The sequence below is a fragment of the Triturus cristatus genome, chromosome 2_2 (genome assembly GCF_964204655.1).
Source record: "Triturus cristatus chromosome 2_2, aTriCri1.1, whole genome shotgun sequence".
NCBI classification, from domain to species: domain Eukaryota; kingdom Metazoa; phylum Chordata; class Amphibia; order Caudata; family Salamandridae; genus Triturus; species Triturus cristatus.
This window is the reverse complement of record NC_140582.1, coordinates 721212570-721229349: the sequence shown is the minus strand read 5'-3', so window position 1 is coordinate 721229349 and position 16780 is coordinate 721212570. Positions and strand designations below refer to the sequence as shown.

General features: G+C 42.9%; 1 protein-coding gene across 3 annotated transcripts in view; it reads right to left on the bottom strand.

Annotated features, from left to right (window-relative positions):
* The window catches only part of LOC146862709 (plasma kallikrein-like), a 640898-nt gene that overhangs the window by 228439 nt on the left and 395679 nt on the right, over nt 1-16780 (bottom strand). For all 3 annotated transcript variants that reach the window (XR_014978168.1, XM_085641979.1, XM_085641980.1), the window contains one exon: nt 6816-6911. Coding sequence is in view for 2 of the 3 variants with exons in the window: in XM_085641979.1 (XP_085498105.1) it covers nt 6816-6911 (96 nt within the window). In the remaining variant the exon portion in view is untranslated. The remainder of the gene's footprint in view (nt 1-6815; nt 6912-16780) is intronic.

Here is a 16780-nt window from a genome sequence, read left to right as displayed (position 1 = left end):
GCCAGCTACGGTGTCGGGAAGACCCACAGCTGTACCTTGGAAATGCAGGGCATCATAGACCTTGCAATGAGCTTTGAAAATGCAGTTTCATTGTTTCCTGAGGTCAGTTAAGCAGTCGTCAGGCCCTTGAAGTCACACACATTTCAGATTGCACTCCGTGAGGTTGTAGTCAGAAGCTCTGCATCAGTAGGTGTTGGCACTGCGGTGTGAGCAGAGCGGTTCGGCGTGCAGGACACATCTTAACACCCCCTGCCTCCTTCTGTCTGTCTAGTGTGAATGCACATCCCCTGCTCCTGTCGCTTTAAACTTATACAGATAATACACAAAAGGCAGAGGCACACAGGATGATTAAGCAAGAAAATGCCCACTTTCTATAATGGCTTTTTCAAACACACAACATAAAAATCATATTCACTAAAAAATGTATTTTTAAATTCAGAGATCAAGCATACTAAACTTCATTTCTCCATCTTATCCCAATGGAGACTTATGCTTGTAAAATGTTACAAAACAACTCTCATGTTAGGCCTTTGGAACAGTTGGTCTTTCAATAGTGAAAAATAAAATGCACAGTATTTCACTATCAGGACATGTCACACACACCAGTACATGTCCTACCTTCACGTGCACTGCACCCTGCCCATGGGGGGGGGGGGTACCTTGGGCCTACCTTAGGGGTGCCTTACATGTAAAAGAAGGGAAGATTACGGCATGACAAGTGGGTGAACTTGCCAGGTTGACATGGCAGTAAAAACAATCAGTACAGCACGCCTACTAGCAGCATTTGATTCACAGGCCCTGGGCACACGTGCACATTACTTAGGACTTTGTTATGATCAAATAAGCCAATCATGAAAACAGCAATTTATAAACACAATTTACATGGAGAGCATTTGCACGTTAGCACTGATTAGCAGTGGTAAAGTACCCTGAGTCCTAAAACCAAAGAAAAATAGGTCAAAAACAGGAGGCCAAAAAGAAAAAGTCTGGGGTGAACCCAGTGAAAAAGCCACGTCTAACAGCCTGGCTATGAGTCACCCAGGAAAGGCGGGACACACCTTAACCCCCCTCGTGACTGTCTAGTGTGAATACACATCCCCAGCTCCTGTCACTCCAAAACCAGATGGTGAACACACAAACAGGCAGAGGTACACCGGATGGTAAAACAAGAAAGTGATGAGTGAAATGGGGTTGTTGTTTGTTTATTTATTATGCTTGATTAATTAAAATCATTGCATACACAAAATAATAAAGTGTGAAATGGGGTTTCTCACCTGCACACCTTAATGTTTATGTAATGTCATTCACTGTAGTTAAACAATAATAATATCTATTGTACGGCACGTGCGGCTGTGAGCTTGTGGACCTGTCTAAGTTGCCCTGTGACTTAATATGTAAGAAAAAAGAAAACAGAATCCTCCGTTCCTGAAATCACAGCGCACAGCTCTAATGCCTAAGGTTTCTAGTGCAAAATTACATCAAATATATATAGTATCCCAAAGCTTTGAGAATATACAAAGAAATATGATACAAAACCAACTTCAATCAAAGATCAATGTTTATCGTCACATTATTCAATTCCAACACAATTATTATACTGGTTTTAAGTAATATCCAAAGTTTTTCATATGTGATGCATTATAGCAAACAGATAAATTGCATTCATGAAGTGTAACAACTGTCCCAGTGCATTTCGGGTTTCACAGAACCCTTCTTCAGGGGAAAAGACTTCTACGCAATAATGAAATGATTACAGGCCTCCTGCATACAAGCAGAGCGAAAACGAACGCTCGGTCAATAACGTGCGGGATTGTATCTGTCCAAAAATTCAATATCTGTGCTCTCAAGAACCCGCTGCTGTTGAATGTTACGACATGGAGTGTAAACAATCGATAGTCCATGGAGTGCCCCGAAGAGCCAAATGTGCGTGATTAAACGCAGTGTGTTCACGAAGTTGCTAACTCAGCGTCCCTAATCTTTCTAAAAGTGGCATTTTCAAACAATTTAAAAACCACCTGGAATAAAAGATGTGTCATTAAATTCTGAGCTGAAGGAGCCTAAACCCCATTGCTCTATCTTTTCCCAATTGCAAGTTACACTTATAAAATGTTACAAGACAGCTCCAATGATCACCTATGGAAAGACAGCCTTTCAATAGTGAAAAACGCAATTGGCTGTCTTTCACTATCAGGACATGTAAAGCACACTACTCCATGTCCTAGCTTTCACATACACTGCACCCTGCCCACAGGGGTACCTTGGACCTACCTTAGGGGTGACTTAAATGTAAGAAAAGGGAAAGTTAGGGCCTGGCAAGTGCATGTACTTGCCAGGTTCACATGGCAGTAAAAACGGTGCAAAGACACTGAAGTGGCTGGTCTGAGACACCTTTGAAAGGCTACTTGAGTGGGTGGTACAACCAGTGCTATAGGCCTACTAGTAGCATCTGATTTACAGACCCTAGGCAACACAGTGCACTGTACTAGGGACTTACTAGTAAATCAACTATGCCAATCATGGAAAACCAATCATAACACAATTCACAGTTAGGAGCACTTGAACTATAGTGCTGAATAGCAGTGAAAAAGTGCGCAGAGACACTAAACCAGAAAAAATGAAGTCCAGCATGCCGTCAAAGAAAAAGGAGGTCAGAAAGCAAAAAGGCAGGGGAAACATGCCAAAAGATGCCAGGTCTAAAATATAGATATTCAAGTTTGGTGTTTCTGGACTTACAATTTAAAATCATAACTTATGATAAAGTTATATTTTAGGTTGTAAGTCTGAAATTGTTTAGAAAGTTGAAATGTTCCTACTTTAAACATTCTGTGCCTCTCCTTGTGTCTGAATGCACATCTGTGGTGGGTGACAGTTGGTCTTAGTGCATTCCCTCTAAAATGTCACACATAAAGGGAGCTGAGGTGCACCTGATGGGCCATTCACATCCTGATGGGCCATCAACATTCTGGTGGATTATCCTGGGCAGGATGGGAGGGAGAAGCTGACACTTGCACCTGAATAGGGATGTGCCTCCCCCAACACAAAGAGCTGCATATACCCCTTTAGTAAGTCTGGAGCTAGGGCAGGAAGGAAAGGGACTTTGTGCACTCCAAAGGTCTCTTCCCGACTTCAAAGGCACAGCTGGATATGAGTACTGGACCCCTGACACCACCAACTCAGTACACTTCTGGACCTGAGGACACTCTGCCAAGAAGAAAGAATGCTGTGATGATGAATGGACTGTCACTCTGACGGACTCCTGCTCTGCTGTGCCTGCCCTGCTGCCTGCTGTCCTCCCTGTCTGGTAGTGACAAGGACTGGACATGAATCTCTACATCCCAAGAACCAAGTGACTGCAAGGGCCTGCTGGCTTGCCTCCTGTTCTGAAGTCACAGGGACATCAAAGACATCATTCTACCCTGCTATGGCTTCTGGACTCTGTCAACTGTGAGTCTTGCCCTGCAAACTGCTGCCAATAGAGTATTTGGCCATGGAAGGGGGGTTTTCTGGTGGTTTCTACAAGAATCCTTGGATTTCCGCCTTAGCGCAGGTTGAATCGGCGCAGTCCCTGCGCCAATTTGCTGCTTCAAGGACACCGCATCGCCAACAGCGTGGCTCGACAACAATGCATTGCCTTCATTGCCAGGAGTTTGACATCAACACAGCTCCCACTTAGCGACTTAAAACTGATGCATCGCCTACAATCATACAGATCAACGCCGACACATCGCCTCGAACCACTGCTTGCAGCTTGTTCCTCGATGTCAACGCTTCCTCCGTGAAGGTACTGTTTGCAGAGGGCCCTGGTGGCTCCGATATCTGACGCATGCTACATCATGGACGGCCTGACTTTTCAGATTTGACCCGGTCCAGCACCAATAGATAGCCTTGGTTGGCGCTATATGATTTAAGCACTATATTTCAAGATATTCTTTCAAAATTCATAACTCCGGTTCTACGTATTGGGTTTTTGTTGCTTTGGTCATTTTGTTCATTAAATGAAGCTCTATTTTTCTAATGTGGTGTGGATTATTTGTGTGTGGTGTTTTTACTGTTTACTGTATTAAGTGTTGCACAAATACTTTACACATTGTTTCTTAAGTAAAGCCACACTGCTCTGTGCCAAGCTGCCAGAGGGTAAGCACAGGTCAATTTAGGGTGTGTACCTAACTGACCCTGACTAGGACTGTGGCACCTACTTGGACAGAGTGCATACCTCTGCCTACTAGAGACCCAATTTCTAACAGTGTGACAATGTGTGGTTTCTATGAGTTAAAGTGAACATTGGTGGGTGCATGACTCAACCTTTTTCCTGCTGTAAGGCCCATTCTTACCTGTAAATATGGCATGCTCATGTATTTGCCTCCACTGAACAACTAGACATTCCAGTATGGACCGGCATTTAACTCTGCCTTAGGGATGTTAAATTTGTGTGATTTCAGGACCTTTTTCTGGTGGTCTCATAATTGACGGCACACTGATGTGCCCAATATTAGATTGCGGCTGCTGTCTATGGGGCTAATGGCTTTAGACAAGTGATGCATCCTACATAACTCTTTTTCTTTAAGCACAGCTGGCCTTCCTATCTGTGTGGTACATCGGCACAGCCACCTGACTGTTGTCTGGTGGCTGGGTAACTTGATGGAATTTGATGCAATATATTATGTAAAAGAAGGACTCTGCAGATGGTCTGAATGCTGTCCCACTGATCTTTGGGATCAGCCGACAGCCAGAAAGCTGCATACTGCCTTGCACTATTAGGATGACTGCTTCTTGATATTTTAAAATCTCCTGGAATTTCTAAATGCCAATACAACCTGGCCTAGTTAGGATCTTCACTGTGTTATGTAAGTATGTGAGTAATACAAAATTAGAATAAATGCTCTATTCCTATCACCGCAAAATCTAGGATTATGTTTGTGGGTGTAAAATTGCTCCTGGGCCATCAATTATACCATAAGACTCTCACTGTGCTTACATCTTAAGGCGGCCACTGTCAAACACCTGACTAAGAAATACAGTGTCATCAGGCTTTGGTACCAAAATGTAGGCGACACATAAGTATTGGCAACTGGATGTGTTGTGTACATATTTTAGACCAGCCCCCAGGTAGTCCTAATTGCAGTCTTATATACTATCTGTTTGGGTGGTATATATTGTGAAATTGAAAAAGGCAACAATATTGTAGGTACTTCCCAGTCTGGCTTTTGTGCCAGCTACAGTACCGAGTCAGCTTTGATTGAGACAGCTGATGCCATTCGATGGGCAGTGGATGAGGGTGCAGAGTCCATGTTGGTGCTGTTTGTCCTGTCTGCAACGTTTGACACAGTGTCTCATTCCATCTTGCTTGACCGGCTTAAGCATGTTGGCATCAGTGGGAACCAGCAGGTCTTTCTCTACCCTTTCTCCTCTGAGAGCAAGACTTTAAGATGGTGGGTGTCCCAGGGTTCTGCCCTTAGTCCTCTCCTATTTAATATCTATCTGTCTCCTCTGCCAACACTGGGATTAAGGTGATGTCCTACGTGTACGACACCCAACTGATGTTTTCTTTTGGGGAAGTGTCGGCATCGGTCTTTGACTCTTTTAGAGAGTGCCTTAAAAATATCTCCGTCTGGATGAGTAGCAATTTTTTATAGCTCAATCCCGACAAGACGTAGGTTCTGTTTTTCAACAAAGCGGTCCCTCCACCAGCGGCCTGTGGTGGCCAGTTGAATTGGGATCTGCTTCCACCCCGAAGGATTCGGTCAACAATCTCGGTGTTTGTTGGGACAACATCCTATCTCTTTCCACACAGATCCAGCAGGTTTCTGCGGACTGCTTTGGCAAGAGGAAGATGATTATGAAATTCATTGACTTCTTGCCTGAGTCATTGCATAAAACTGTGGTGCATGTGTTATCTACCTCCCATCTTGACTATACCAATGGACTCTATCTGGGTCTGCCCAGTGATTTGATCCATAGGCTGCAGATAGTACAAAATGAGGCAGCTAGGCTGGTCTGAAAGGTCCCCCTCGGCATCATATTTCCCCTCACCGCAAACAACTTCACTGGCTCCCGGTGGCCAAAAGAGTTGAATTTAAGGCCCTCACATTTGCCTTTGGAGCCTACCAGGGAAGAGGCCCTAAGTACCTGAGGTCGAGACTTCACCCTTATCTTCAGGACAGATCGCTGCGGTCCAACTTGAAGTGCTACCTATGCGTCCCCCGTTTTGCCAAAGTGAGAATGGGGGGCAGAACATTCGAGGTGGAAACCTCTAAATGCTGGAATGACCTGCCCCTCCAACTTCGTATGATGCACTCTAAGCAGGAGTTCAGAATGGCCTTGTAGACCTGGCTGTTTATCCGCAGAGATTAGTTATCAAATTGCATGACTATGTTGTTTTCCACGTTAGCGCCGGGACACCTCAGTTGAGGTAGCTGCGCGCTCTATAAATGTCTTTTATTATTATTATTTCTGCCATCTTAACCTGGTAGCAGACCAGTGGAATGGTACTACCCTGTGTGATGTTTCCCAACTGGAGTTTGGTGTGAGTGGATCTTTTCGCAATAGGTGGTATTGTGTGGCTGGTAGTGAATTCTTGTTTCTCACAGAGCTACAGTAACCTCCCTCCACCGCAGCATAGGAGGTGTGGGCTCTCATCAAACAGCTTGGAGCCATCAGCAAATATTCAAACTTCACTTTCTAATACTTAATGCCATGTACTGAAAAATTAACAAAAGCGCAATTTTAAAATGTGTTGAACACTCTTAAGGCATTTGAAAAATTGTTCATGAGGACAGTGTAACGTGATGATCACATGGCTTTAACAGTGACCCTACCTGATTCCTCTGTGAAGCCCCATCCTGTTACCGAGCAGGAGGAATATATTGCATCCTTATCAGCCGTCGCTGGCAGGCAGATTGGAAGCTGCAGATCTAAATGACAAAGCAAGATTAAAACAACGCTTACATGTTTTTTCTTTTTAAAATATGTTTTCATTCACTTACTGATGTTATATTTTCCAAACCACCGGTCCGGATCAAAATATTTTTTTTTGTAATTCACTAGGTTCTACAGCAGTACAGCAGTCTGCATTCTTGTTTACCTACAAACAGAGGATTTTACGTCAACAGCCTCACCCCCTCGATTTCACATCCGTTTACAGGCAGAATACATCTGCACGCACAGCAGCGTTATTAGGATTTTCTTTTGAACTGTTGTCTAAAGTGTGTTATCCTCTAAGCCGGTGAGACTTCATCAGATGCAACAAAATAAAAGAAAAGTTAATATATTCAATATCAGCGGTCTACCACCTATATATAACTGTTCGAATCGACGCTGTTGCTTCCTGCCCAATTTTAATGAGATTCGAGCCGAAATGTAATTTCTGCCCCGTCCTTGTTCACGCATTTAATGTTCTAGACGTGTTTAAATAAAATTCTCGCTATGCGCGGACATTCTTCCAAAAAGCAGTATTCTCCTGTCTTCCCTGTAACAAATGTTCCAGGATAATCGTGGTAGATATCACATCAATTGGCTTGATTTCGTATTTATTTGCTTATTTTTGAGAAAGTTTAAATACTTAACATATAGACCCATAGGAACACCGATAAAGTCCTAACCTTGTGAGCTTCCATTAAATATTTAAATGGCATTTCCCGTCACGGAAGCTCATTGAGCACTACGTTATTAATATAAACAAAGGCAACAGTTTGGGCTTATTTTTAGATGTACATGTTCTTTGTTGTAATGATTGTGTGTCGCTGAGGGATATGTTTGGATGTGTACACACAAAATACATAGACACCAATATATATACACCTACAATATCCAGAATCAACTGCTCACTCACACAGAATACACTTACAAAACCACGTCTCAGATAATACACACACAGTACATTCAAACACATGTAGATGCTTTTTGGAAGCGAGAAGTGATTGTAAACTGAGGGTCCTGCGGTACAACATTCGGCAGAAAACTTTAAGGTCAACTAGTCCCAGGGCCAATCCTGTGGATGAGGAAACCATGTCTCACGGTGATGTCTTAATTACAGAGAAATGAGTAATCATTATCAACATATGGTATGTTAGATATAGGATGCACATCATAGAAAAATTCAATAAGTCTTTCAACATAGATTTGCTACAATGCTGGGTAGCATTATGATCAGACCTAAAACAAAGTTATGTGTCAGATTCCCACACGCCTACAAAGCCCTCCACAACGCCGGACCCCAATACCTCAACAACCGAATCTCATTCCACGCCCCCAAAAGAAACCTCCGGTCTGTGGACTACGCCTTAAACTACGTCCCTCATTTCTACAGAAAAGAGCAGGTGGAAGATCCTTCTCCTACCTCGCAGCAAAGACCTGGAACGAACTCCCCCTTCACCCCCGACGAACCCTGACACTGCTCCAATTCAGAAAGGACCTCAAGTCCAGGCTCTTCAGATTACCCCAACAGAGCTGCACACACCCCCTCCCCTCCTTCAGTGCCTTGAGACCCTCACAGGTGAGTAGTGTGCTCTAGAAAACCCTGATTGATTGATTGATTGATTGATTGATTGTGTTCCTACCTCATCATTAGCTTCATCATGAAGTCAAGAGTGCAAGATCACGCCTTTAGTCTTGCCAGATAACAGGTACAGATAACTTCCCTCAAACTGTAAAAATGCTCTTCAGACCAGTCCACTGTCTTGTCCCCTTCCTGCATTTTCAGATACAGATTACATAATAAATTAATCGAACAAACAGCGGATTTCTGTACCCTCTTCTCTGAAAACCCTGTACCTTCTCACTGCAAGCTCCTGAGAACCTTGGGGATCCTCTGCCTTGACACCTGCGGTCAGACAGTGATCACCGTTGTATGATTTTGGTTTCTTTAAGTGAGAGAGTTTAGAATCCCTGTTACAGTTTTTCCAAAAACGGGGACTTTTCATCAAACAGGCCTACTAGACTCCCATCCACATCCCACTCCCAACAATTTCATAGAAAATAAAAAGAAAAGTGTCATCTTTTGATACAGACTATTTATTTGTGTAAAACACTCAATAATTTTAATCTACAAACCTCCTTACTCAAAAATATTATCCCTCTCATGCAAACTGACTGGATAACAGAAACATAGGGCCAGATGTAGAAAGGGTTATGGCATTCATAAATCCTCTGAATTGATAAATCAGAGTGTTTAGGTATGCCAAAACCCTTTTTCCAGTGTGCTAAATGCATTTAGCTATTCAGGAAAGTGTTTCCAAATCACTAAATAATTTTAAAAATGGATCCTGATTCGGTATTTGGGAAGGGGTGTGTTGTTGGCATCACTTTCCAATACCGAACCGGTATGCTACACATCAATGTTTTAAAACCAAATTATGCTAGCAAAACATTATTTTTTACCACTACCTCAAAGGAGGTCCTAAACTATTTGCAAACTGGAAGGGGTCCCCTTTGTGAATGTTGACTAAGAGTTAGTAATTTCTCTGTTTTAAAGCAGCCCTGTTTCCTTTAAGGAAATACCATGCTGGCGGCAAAAATTACAAAGAGTACTTTGCGACCAGTGTTTGGTGCACCTGCCCCATAGATACGTTATAATTATTTAGGGGGTTATTATGCCAGCGTAACTGATGTTGGAGTTTGAGTGCCAGGTTTGCTTCTCTTATACCTAGGCTTCTTTCACTAAGTGTGGCACTTGTTCAGCCCTTTCTACCCGTTACCTTTTTTCGGTGTCATTTTTATTTCTGTTAAGCAGAGAGGACAGACATTAGGTATTTATAGTGCCACATACATCTAGTGATGGCATTTTGCCTGTACACTGCATTGTAAAATATAACTGGGCAGCAATTTAATGTCATGGCCTCTGTGGTGGTGGCTGTCTATTATTTTTGTTGTTTCATCACGTGTATGTAATTGTTTGTGGTAGCATTCATGTGTAACCACTTCGCCGCGCAGCAAATTCCGCAGCGGTGCGAGGGGGGGCGGGGCTGGGCGCGGCGCTCGGGTACCCAGGACGGCTCCCGGCCGTCATCAATCACGGTGGACGTGTGCTCATGATGGCCAGGAGCCGTCCAAACTCCACCCACCAATTAATTTGCCCGCACAGGCGGGGAATTAGCCGCGCGTTGGCGGAGCGGCAACGGTCGGACGGCTCCCGTCCGTCATGAGCACACGACTACCGTGACTCATGAGGGCCGGGAGCATCCATGAGGGTAATAGTCTGACATTGCATGAATGCTAGCAGAATTATAGGCAAAGGTTCATTCTTAGTGTTCTCAATTAGGTTGAATTTGTTATTTTGCCTTGTGTGTGTGTGAGCGCTTGTGGCTACAGACAACAGTTGTCTGTTACAAGCGATAATGCTAATAATACATGGGCGCAGAATATAGTGGATGATTACAGGCTGTGGACATAGGGCGAAATATACAAAGCATTTTTGTGGTCCTAAACAGCCGACTCACAGCAATACCTTTTCTTATGTATAAACTACAAATTGAGATTCAATCACAAGTTACCAAATCACAGTTTGAGTTTGTGACCCAATACCAATTTGGTATTTTGGTATTTAAAGAGGCGTGTTTATGGCGTTCTTTCCAAATACTGAATCCTAGTGGTAAGTATTAATGTTTTGCAACCAAATTCCAGTTGAAAACATTAATTAATTTTTTACTACCTCCTCAAAGGAGTTGAGTAAGCCATTCACAATGGCAAGGGGTCCCCAAGAGACCCTTTCCCTTTGTAAATGTTGACGTAAGTTACACTTTTAATTTTTTTCACATCTCATTTTCCTTTGAGGAAAATGGGTTGCCTTTAAAGAAAATTGCTTTATTTAAAAGTAATCACAAACATGGTGGTCTGCTGACCTCAGCAATCCACCATCACTGTGATGGCTGTGATTCCTAATGAGTTGCAATTTGTGACCTCACTTGTTATTCATGAGGTAGGTCGAATTTCAGCAAGCTAGGAATCGGTATTTTTGTGAATTTACTTATTAGTACGACGGTCCGTTTGCTAATGACCAGATTGCCCGCAAAAAATACTGGTTGCAAATTGCGACCAGTATTTTTGAGACCAGTTCTTACTACATCTGACCCTTAGTTTTACAGTCATTTTCTATTTCTGATTTTCACATGGATGGAATCATAGCGCCACCCTGTGTCTATTTGTGTGTATTACAGAATGCATTACAATGGAAGCCAGCACATGCATACTAACTAATGTTTGTTGAATATTGATAAATATGTGAAAAGCAATGCACGTTTTTAGGTCGAGCCTACAGCGCATGCGCTGTCTGCAAGACTTTTTGTAATTACTTACACCATGTTTATGCCCGCCTGCTGCTTGCCATAGGTTCCCGCCAGTGCCCCTCTTAATTGCTGCATCCTGACTCCTTCTGGGTGCCGATAGCTCACTTCCGTTCAAGACAGAGGAGCACCGGCTGATTACAGTCTCCTTCCAGCTGCATTCTTTATCTGTTTAGTTTGAAACCTCCTTTCTTTATTCACTGCAGGCACTGTGCAGCTTTGTGCCAGTGCTTACGCATTCTCGCTCTTTCGCTTTCAGCGCAGCCTTTTTTAATTTGTCACAACGCAGAGCGACATGATCATCAGAACACTGCCATGCCAAACTGCATGTCAAAGCTGCAAGAATTGTTAAACTGCAAATCAAATACCCCCACAAAAGGGGTCTCTTGAGTTGCTGTCAGCGTCCGCACCTTGGATGGAAAGCAACCACCGAGGACAGTGTGTCAAAAACACATAACCTGCCACAAAATGTATTCTTCCTAAGTAAGCTCATTTCAGGCCAGGCCGCTAACAATAACAAACAGGCAGAATCCGGCCAACCGTCTCAATTATTACGACAGTGTTTTCGTTCTATATTATCCCGTCTGTGATGTACCCTTTGTGTTGCAAAGGAGGCCCTGTCTCATACATCAATTTTTTACAAAGCTCAAAGGCCCCCATGGGTGGCTTTCCTGATCATTGCCCACCCTTGCCTTCTGAGTACCTCCAGCCAGGGTGACAGTAGCAGCTCCCTGCTGCATGGGAGATCATTTGCATATCAATTAGGCTTCTCAGCGCTGCGACTATCTGGGCTGACAGTCTGCAAAGTTAACTTTAGTCAGGGCTTCCGAAAATGATCCTTTTTGCAATACGAACAACTGTTTAAAAAAAGTGTGCCAATCACCAAAAGGGGACTTTTCCTCATGATTTACAAATAAAAGTAGACCAGCACATAAAAATATGGACTAAACAAAGAAAACCCATAATAGGCATTTGTAAGTTGTGGAAACTAGTCAGGATTGTCAAAACTATCTAAAAATGAAGGTGGCACTCAACGCATGAACTATTTCATTTTGTGATTAGTGTTAGTTTTTTTCTATGCTGGTGAGTTCAATTCTAGCCGAAGTGCTGCTGGTGTTCTTTTTCATAGTGTGCTTGGTGGAAGATTGAGTTCGCCAGTTGCAAATGGTTTCTTTCTAGTTGATCTGGTTCTTCGCTTAAGATTTCTTGAACACCTTTTGGAATGCTATTTAGAAACGTCCTGTTGCAACTTGGCACACATATCTAGTATCTAAAGTTGTCTATTGGTTTCATGTGATATTCTTATTTAGGCCGTAGAGGGTTTGCTGACCCCACCTGGTCTTTGTAATAAATAGTAAACTTATATAGCACCCTTTGAGAAGTACCACATCTCTAGGCACTCATTACTGGCGTTAAACATTTCACATTTCAGTGAAAGGTTGTGTGGAGCTGCCGATGGCTTTAGGTTACACACGCATTATATGAATGCATTTGTCCACTGAACTATCTTACTGACTTACATAGTCATATGTCCAAAACCTCACATGACATGACAAGAAATAGTAGAATCCATTTGTAAAAGTGGAATTTGAATTTCATTTTGAACTATCTGACACACACAAAAATGTTACATTCAGTGACAGATAATGCCTATTCTATGTGACTTAAGCCTTAACTACTCTTTGCATGTGCTTCCAACCCCCACCACACAGCGCTTTAGCTTCATCCAAACAACTATTAGAATACATAAATATACAAAGTGCTTAATTTATAAAATAACAAGTACCGGTGCCCAAATTTCTTTTTCTCAGAAGCCCACTTTCGTTCTTGCTTTCTCAATTTGTCACTGTTTTTCCGACTTTGTCTTCCTCCTCCTTTCCCCATTTCGTGTTTTTCTCTCTCCTGCTCTGGGTAAAAGTCTTATGAGGAAAAGTAAGTGCTGGTTCGTAAAAAAATGAGTGCTGGTAGGCTCTACCTGCAAGCACCAGTTCAAATTAAGCACTGAATTTACAGCTATCAATTGTGAGCATTGGAGTGGCTGCAGGCTCTCCTGATGGTAAAAGAATGCACAAGCTCATCAGCTAACTTTGTAACAGGGGAAGAATTACGAAAAAGAGGCATCATTGGACAAGTGGCAACAAGAATCAGACCTAAAGCTGTCCTTAAAAGGATTTAGGACCTAATCTAAAAAGTGTTTTCACAGTAACAAAGCCAGCAATTCACAAAATCAAAGCATTTGCTACTGCAAAAACAGACAGGAGTCACAATGCACTAAAAATGCTTTTTTAGTGAGAAAAGTATTTCCATCTCATGAAATGTCTTGAGCGACTACTCCATATCTCACAGACAAGGCAGTGTGTATGGACCCCCCCCTCCCCTCTTTGTGATTCGTAATGCCAAACATCAGTGGTATGCCACATACATCCGGTAACAAGCCATTAAATACTTAGCAATGTCTGCCTCTGTGTTGTAGCTGTGACAGCTATTCCTATGTAATTGCTTCCATTTTGTGAATGGTGGCCTCTAGCAGCCAATGGCCCATGATGCAGTTCCTTATATTGGAGTTTTACTTCCTTTCTTTTTAAAGATCGAGCCTGGGCAGCGCATGCACTGCTCTGCGAGGCATGTTGTATTGAGGTAGGGACTGGAAGGTCTGCCGGTTCTCCACCCCTATTTTTCATTGGCTTGTGTCATTGTCCACTGTAAACTTTGGCTGTTCATTGGTCAAAAGGCTTAGTAGTCCCTCCTTAGTACCACCTTGTCTCATTTTGTAACCTCCTATGGCGACACCCCCTCTTACATGTGTTGCTACTCGGTAGGCTTTAATTACGGCCTCTGAGCACTATTTTCTCAAATAGCTTTGTCGGACTCGCTCTCTCCTAATGCTTTTCAAAAAATGTTATAACACGCATCTGTTTTAAAAACAACACATAAATAAAAGGCACCGTCATTTACATTGCCAATAGCTCAAACTCTTGTAAATGCGAGACCTATTGCATTGCAAATGCTTGTTGTCTGCTGCATGCAAGCAGGCCCTTCAGCATGGTTTCTCCCCTTCTTTTGCTGTTTCTGTCATATTTCTGAAAGCATCTAGCACTTATGTATATTATGATATTGCAATATATTTTATGCACTCCATGTAGTTATGCTAGCTATGTATTAGTGTTTTTTAGGTCTCGCCTAGACAGAACATGCACATACACAGTCTCTTCAAGATCTCTTGTTTTCGGTCAGTGGGATTAGAGCCTGCCTACTGCATGCAATGTTTTAGCTTCATTATTACTCTCATTCACATGCTATTAGTTGGTCAGCTACCATAGACTTCCTTCCTCTTCGTGTATTTGTGTACCCCCGGAGCATGGACGCATTACTTTTCTCCTTCCACCACTCATATTTGTGTGCACTGCCTTTTTCCTTTGAGTTTGGGTGCTCTACCAGAGTGTGCTTTTTCAGCATGCTCCCTAGTATACTTCTCCACCCTCTGCAGTCTGTCTTCTTGCCTCCACCTGTCTCTCCTCTGTTGTTGCTTGTCCACCACCCACCCTTCCTCTTTTCACTATAACTTGCCCTTCCTTTGGCTGTTGCTTGCCCCCACCACCCTCCATCCTTTGACTGTTGTTTGTCTTACCAGCCCTTCCTCCTTCCACTGTTGCTTAAAACCCCCCACATGGCCACCCTCGTTCTCTATTAAAATCCAACAACCCACACTCTTCATCCTTCCATTGTTGCCTAAAACCGCCAACCTCATCTTCCTTCTTCATTGTTGCCTAAAACCAACCCCATGCCCTCACTCCTTCCTTCCATTGTTGGCTAAAACCCCTACCCACCATAAAACACAATAAACGCACTATGATAAGACACCAGTGGCCACATCATAGTGCTTTTCTCACATGATGTATGTTGTTTTCATGGTCCGTGTGAGATTATTCCCCTTTTTACAGTCAAACTTTACCCATTTAAAGTGTGCCAGTAACATCCTGTCTTTTGAAATTCCACACAGCCTATAAGCTTTTGCCAATTTGAAGTCAGTGTCTGGCCTCGAATTTGGTTTGTTTCTGTCTTTATGTGTCTTATTTAACAGTAGTTGTACTGTCACGTTACTTAGTTGGATGTAAACATCCTCCAAGTAAAAGTATTTTGTTTTGTCCACATAGCAGATTTGGTTTTACTTAATTTACATTTTGTTTGGTGCATTTGTGCTTTTTATCAACAGTAACATGTGCGCACTTGGAAGTAGACTTCACAGCAGTACATGATATTGAGAGGGGAAATAATTATACTCACCTTTTGTTTTTATTTATTCTTCCTTTCATATAAGTATTCCTGGCTAAGTGTGCATGCATTTAACTGTAGCCAATACTAGTATATATGTTTGCTTGTGGAGAACCTGGTTGCAGAGGCACTTTAAGGGATTCCATGCTAGTAACTTATTTGCTCATAAGGATGAGGCTTATTTCAATCTTCTTATAAGCATGTTCTACAGTACTGTTAGAAATTGGTTTCTGGTTGGCAGAGGTATGGACCTTGCCCAAGAAAGAGCCACAATCCTAGCTAGGGCAAATCAGATACACACCCTAAAATATCCTGTGCTCACCCTCTGGTAGCTTGGCATAGAGCAGACAGGCTTAATTTAAGAAGCAATGTGTAAGGTACTTGTGCAACACTTCAAAAATTAAAACAGTGAAAACACCACACAAAAAGAAACCACACCTGGTTAGATGAATGGAGCTTAATCTAACGAACAAAATAAGACCAAAGGACAAAAATCGAATAAGTATAACTAGAGTTATGGATTTTTAAATCTTAAACTGAAATATAGTGCTTAAAAGCATAAAGCGCCAACTGGGTCTATCTGGTCGTGTTAGACCGGGTAAAATCCAAAAGTTCAGGCCAACCACAGTGAAGCGTGCCTCAGATACAGAGGCCACCCTTGTCCCACTGAAAAAGTACCTTGTTGGGTAGTCGAAGAAGACCCGATATGTGGAGCAGAGGATGCGATCCATCCTCATCGATCCCTGTGGATGGAGGCGATGTGTCTGTTCTGAGCCATGCAGGTCAGAGATGAGTGGCCGTCGTTGAACTCCAGAATATAGGCGATGCATCGTCGTTGAGCCTTGCAAGTCCAGAATGCATCGGGAAATGGAGGCGATGCGCCGCGCAGTCAGTGATGAGATGTCTTTGGTTCTTGCAGCAGCAACAATCCATCGGCATTGGGGAAGATGTCATGGTTCCAAGCTATTCAATGACGGCGATGTGTACATTTTAGTAGTTGCTGCACTTTAGACCCACTTCCAAGGGCCCAAGAGTGGATTGACACCACTTGGCAGGGCAAGGCTGTCAGATGTCAGTGTCCAGGTGATGTAGATGGGTGGATGGAAATCTTTGATGTCCCTGTGACTTCTAACAGGACTCAAGCCAGCAAGCCCTTGGAGTCACTTGGGTTCTGTGTTGCAGAGCTGCAGGTCCAGTACTTCTAACTCCCAGGCAAGGAGGGCAGCAGGGAA